The following is a 6,000-nucleotide window of genomic DNA, read 5'->3' on the forward strand; positions in this document are numbered from 1 at the left end:
CCTCTGCCTGTGTCTCTCCCTCTCTCTCTCTCTCCCTCTGTGTGTGTGTGTCTCTTGTGAATAAATAAATAAAATCTTAAATAAATAAATAAACAAACAACAAATAAACTTTCTGAAGAGTTCTTAGAAAGTTGAACAGGCTGGGGTATAAATGATACCAAGACAAGAAAATTTCCATATATACCTTTAACTAAGTTGCTTTTAATTTTCTTATTATGTATGAAACATAAAGCAAAAAGCTATGAAGCAAAAAGCTGCCGAGCCCACCTTAGGAGCTGATATCTTAAAGGGATATCCCAAAAGAGAATACATTTTTTTTTCTTTTGTGCTTGAAAAGCTGTCCCACACTATTTTCTTTTCTTCAACTCAAGAGCTCTGTGTTAGTGGGGTGTCGTACAGTGTATTGGTTGACCAAGAAATATTTAACATGTCTTTTTTAGTGAGAGAAGTATTTTTCTATTCTAGGCCAAATGTAGATGTATATTGCTACCAAAGCAAATGCATTACATAAATAATGTGGGTACATTTATTTTTTTTTATCACTGTGGTGTGTATATCTACACCCAGGCTCATATGTTTGAAAGGAAAAAAAAAAACTTAGTGGTTTATGAAACTACAGAGAACAGCTGTAAAAGGATATATTTTTCCTCCCCCTAGTCACGTCTGTGCCCTGGAAAGATGAAACATGTCCATGGAAACAGAGAGTAAATGCCTTCCTTTCAAAAAGAGCTTTTGAAAGTCTCCCCGCAAGGTTGGTGAAAATTGATGTTAATCCTGTTGCAGAAGAATTTGCTCTCGCATTCTGGTGGAAGCCACCGAATGGGTTCCTGGTATTTTGGATCCTGTCGTCCACGGGCTAACATGGAACGTGCATACCTGCACCCCACACACGGCCGTCTCCCACAGAAGTCTCTCGGGGCAATCTTCTGCTCTGTCTTCTTTGGCATTCCTTTAAAGGGCTCCACTGACTTCAAATATATTTAACTCTAATTTAAAGAATAGCTTACAAAATTTTATCTGGCAATTTATAAATTGACTTTCAAGTACCCATATCTTGTTTATGTAAAGAACCAGCATAATGTATGATTCCATTTGAATGAAATGCCCAAAGCAGGCAAATCAGAGACAGAGAGTAGATTGGCAATTGCCAGGAGCTAGGCAGGAAGGGATGTGATGAGAGGGGGTTGGGGGTGACAGCTAAGGGGTGTGGGTTTTCTTTCTGGGGTAACAGAAATGTTAAAAAATGTATTGTGGTGATGGTTGCACAACTCAGAGTATTCTAAAAACCACTGCATTGTATGCTTGAAATGGATGAATTATATATGAATTATATTTCAATAGAGCTGTCCAAGAAAACCTATAAGGACATTCTTAGGATATTTTAAAGGAAGCTTAAACAAAGTTGAAAAGTGAGAAGAGGCACCAAATTCCTACTGGAAAAAGCTTGGTTTAAGTTCTGGTTTCTTCACTTCCTGGGTTAAGGAGTTCGGTCAAAAGAGAAATAGCCTAATTTTCCTAAGTATGGATTCCTTCCTCGGTAAAATGGGGATGAATATACTACCCCACCTACCGCATCAGCTAAATGAGTGAGTGCACACACACGTATGTATAAAAATGTGCCTGGCCTCCCTCAAGCACTACATGAGTATTTCTTGAATTCCTACATACATAAGACATTTGGCAAATTGACACATGTGATTTCTCCAGGCCCAAGGAGCAAACCTACACATACAAAAGGCCCACTTAAACCCTCAATAGTCAGGGAACCGGTGACAACCACCACAGACAGGTCAAAGGACACAGACATATCTCACTGCTAACATCTGAAAGTGAAGAGAATATAACATACTACCGAAAACGATCTGATCTGAGTTAACGGACCTGAGAGCCAGGCAAAGGCACCCACGACCTTCTGGGTTGATGACGACCCACCATCATTGGCAAGCAATCTGCTAGGTTTAAAAAATCATTCCTTATTTCCTCTTGCCCATTAGTCCTTAGCATATTGAGGCAAATTAAGTTTAGTTCTTAAAGAATTTTTCAATTTTACATGTAGATTTTGATTTGGGACTCTCGTGAATCAAGCGCTGAATTAAGCTGCAGGGAAAGCCATCAGGTGATCTATTTTTAGGACATTGCTAGGAAAAGCATTTTAATTAAAGTAAAAACAAACAAACAAACAAAACCCCTGTGCCTTACCTGATTTCAGGAATAAAAGAAGTAGAAGGACCACTTCCTTATGTTCCATTTTGGGACTGGCCAGCAGTGCCCAGAAAACTGGATGTCTCAATCCCGAGATATTATTGACTTACCTGAGAGGAAACACATCCACAAATAAGATAATCACAGGGAGTTAATTATTCTCTGGGACGCCCATTGCCACTGTGCTCAGAAAGGTTCAAACATTACCTTGGCTGGAGGATCTTACAAAATCTAAATCTGTAATAGATGCTGGGAAGTGGTGAAAGCAGCCCTGTCCCTTTCTGCCCCAGGCGGCTTCTTATCTTCTGATTCCTGCCCCCTAACCCCCAACCCCCCAGCCCACCTGCTTTCCTGCCTGATGGTTCCTTCCTCCTCTCCTTCCCCGGCTTTAGGTAAAAAAGAAAAAAAAGGAAGAAAAACAATCACACTGATAGCCAACCCTTGCTGAGAACTTGCCTACGCCAGACACTCTGCTGAGAGGTACACATGCATAGTTTCATTCAACTTTCAACACAAGCAATATTAATATCCCCACGTTAATGAGGGGACATGGGCTAAGGAAGTTTAACTTCCTCAGGGTTACTTAGCTACCAATGGACGAGACTAATAGAGACTGTGTAGGCCTTAGATTATAAACATAAGCTCAGGCCTTGTCATTCCCATCCCCCATCCTACCAAACAATGTAGAAATTACTACAAAAGTCAAAATATTTTATTATCAAAATGTCTTCATGTCCAGTGGACTCACATGTTTCCCACAATTATAAGTCATGTCATCAAAATATGAGTCTTTTCCCCAAATTCACAGTGCACGTGACATTCTCATCCTCATGAAATAAAGCAAGGGGGTGGGGGGTAAAATGAAGTTTAAGGAGTCTGTCTCGATTTTAATTGTTGATGCTTTACTTTTCCTCTGACTGAAGGCCACAATCACCCGATACGTAGGTTAAAACGCCTATGTCAGTATTCAAAAATATTTAGGAGTAGTTCAGGGAGTTTTATTTTACTTGTGAAATACGAACAACACATGCTCCTGTCTCTAGGCTATGAAACTTCTTTCTTTTTTTTTTTTTTTTTTTTAAATTCTTTTTTTAGCAATTCTTTTTTTTTTTAATTTATTTATTTATGATAGTCACAGAGAGAGAGAGAGAGAGAGGCAGAGACACAGGCAGAGGGAGAAGCAGGCTCCATGCACCGGGAGCCCGATGTGGGATTCGATCCCGGGTCTCCAGGATCGCGCCCTGGGCCAAAGGCAGGCGCCAAACCACTGCGCCACCCAGGGATCCCCTGAAACTTCTTTCTATAAATTAACTAGCAAAGTGTAGAGGTTGGCCGCAAACCTTCTGCAGAATCCCCTGGAATCTAGGTACTCTGCAGAACTCTCAGGAACAGAATGTGTTGGAGAACAAGAAGGTGGACTGTTGTGAGCAGCAGAGATGAGTTCATCACATCTCCTGGTTTTCTACTTTATCCCAGCTTTCTTCTCTCCAACTCTTCAGCCTCCCTCATGCCTTCCGAGTAGCCTGGTGTCAGGATGGAAGCAAGTTGAAGTGTCAGATCTGGGAAAAGTCTTTTTCTTTCTTTCTTTCTTTCTTCCTTTTTTTTTTTTTTTTTAAAAAAAAAAAAGACTTTATTTATTGGGGATCCCTGGCTGGCTCAGCGGTTTAGTGCCTGCCTCCGGCCTGGAGCATTATCCTGGAGACCCGGGATCGAGTCTTGCGTCAGGCTCCCTGCATGGAGCCTGCGTCTCCCTCTGCCTGTGTCTCTGCCTCTCTCTTTCTTTGTGTGTGTGTGTCTCTCGTGAATTAATAAATAAAATCTTAAAAAAAGACTTTATTTATTTATTCATGAGAGGCAGAGACACAGGCAGAGGGAGATGCAGGCTCCCTGTGGGGAGCCCAATGTGGGACTCGATCCCAGGACCCTGGGATCACTACCTGAGCTGAAGGCAGACTCTCAACCACTGAGCCACCCAGTGCCCCAATTCTTTTTCTTAAAATATTTCAAATGTCTTTTAGGGGGATGTGGTTGATATGTTTGAGAATGTTCTTTGGGGAAAAACAAAACAAAACAGATTTTACCAAGACACAAAATTTCCAATATGCATTTATTTCCACTCAAAATATTTTAGTATTGGGGCACCTGGGTGGCTCAGTTGGCTCAGCATTTGACTGTAGATCTCAGCTCAGGTCTTGATCTCAGGATCGTGGAGCCTCCTTAAAAAAAAAAGGAAAAAAAAATATTTTAGTCCTGCCTCATGGATAAAGCATCTCTGGAATGATATGATCAGAAATTCTATATCCACATAATCTTCCTGTTTCTTTTTTTGGGGGGGGCGGGGGGGTTGGTGGTATGCCTTTTGTCCCCTTTCTTCCTGGAAGCTTTTAGAATGATTTGATTCTACAAATGTTATCTTGTCAATCAGGTTGCCCTCCTCTGATCTTCTGACCGTACATTCTTGACCACTTTCATGATGTTTCAGCACTGTGAGAGCACAGATAAACACAAAGCAAAGTTTTGTGGTTGTGTGATCAGGTATTGTGGTGTGTAAAGGGGAGAGCAAATAGAAAGGTATCGCTCAGGTGTATCCTGGGGTGGGGGCATAGAGACTTCCTTTACGGCACGGCCCTCCATGATTTAACCCCAGAGGCTCAGGGTAGGCATTAAGCAAGGGACTATTCCAGAGAGTTCATAGGAATCCCACACGGGCACTCTTAGAAGGATGCTGGGTGGTGGTTTTGTCCAAACCTGTAAAGACAATTAATTCAAAGTAAGTCATTTTCCACTTAAAAGAGTGGCAAAAACCGAGGGAAGAAAGAGATCATCTCTGCACACTACTAGCAGGCTGAATAAAATCTGAGATGTGTATTCTTGTTGAGTTCAATTCATTAAGTATTTACTGACCACCTACTGTGTGCTGGATTCCTTTAAGATTACATAAAAGGCGGGATCCCTGGGTGGCGCAGAGGTTTGGCGCCTGCCTTTGGCCCAGGGCGCGATCCTGGAGACCCGGGATCGAATCCCACGTCGGGCTCCCGGTGCATGGAGCCTGCTTCTTCCTCTGCCTATGTCTCTGCCTCTCTCTCTCTCTCTCTCTCTCTGTGTGACTATCATAAATAAATAAAGAAAAAAATATTAAAAAAAAAAGATTACATAAAAGGCAATTATCACAGTCTCTTCCCAAAGCAACTCCAGGAAACTTCTACATCTAAGATTTGTGAAGACTTCTGCTGCACCTATAGCCAACAACAAGGACGTCAAAGAACATGGAAGATGAGTCTAACTTCCTCAGCTCTGCCCAGCGTGGGGCCTGCAACCGATGACATGCGTTCACACTGCATGAACTTTGTGTTGCTGGCCTGACATGTGCACCTGTCACCTTTCCCTGCTGACTTTCCCCCTTCCTCAGTAGAGTTCTTGCCAGCCCAGGCTCTTCCCTCCAAGACCTGTCATTCTAAAACAGTGCATTTCTTTACTGTGACCGTCTCTGAGTATCCACCATCTCAAAATGAAACTAGGCAAAAATCACTGAATCTGTGAAGGGTTCAAACAAAATATATCTCCATTGTTGCAAAGGCTCTATGCAAGTTTTTCTCTGCCCGTGATGTCAATCTGCAGGCTGCTTTTACTGTGCGAGTTTATGAGGGCGTATCACCTCGGAAACGTGTCCTCCTTAATCGGAAGGTGGCTTTCATTTCTGTATCCGACCTTTCTTTCAAATTTGTTAGCCTTTGTTCCTTAGTCTCTGAGACTATGGAATGAGATACTTATCGGCTCTCAGCTCCCATAAAGAGATAG

The 6,000-nt window shown here is 42.1% G+C and overlaps 1 protein-coding gene across 1 annotated transcript in view; it reads right to left on the minus strand.

The window, feature by feature from the left end:
- The window catches only part of PLG (plasminogen), a 38,054-nt gene extending 35,766 nt beyond the window's left edge, over positions 1–2,288 (minus strand). The window contains 1 exon segment of the mRNA NM_001286960.1: positions 2,200–2,288. Within this exon segment, the coding sequence (NP_001273889.1) occupies positions 2,200–2,248 (49 nt within the window). The 5' untranslated portion in view covers positions 2,249–2,288.
- Positions 2,289–6,000: the final 3,712 nt, after the last annotated feature.

The sequence above is a fragment of the Canis lupus genome, chromosome 1 (genome assembly GCF_011100685.1).
Source record: "Canis lupus familiaris isolate Mischka breed German Shepherd chromosome 1, alternate assembly UU_Cfam_GSD_1.0, whole genome shotgun sequence".
NCBI lineage: Eukaryota > Metazoa > Chordata > Mammalia > Carnivora > Canidae > Canis > Canis lupus.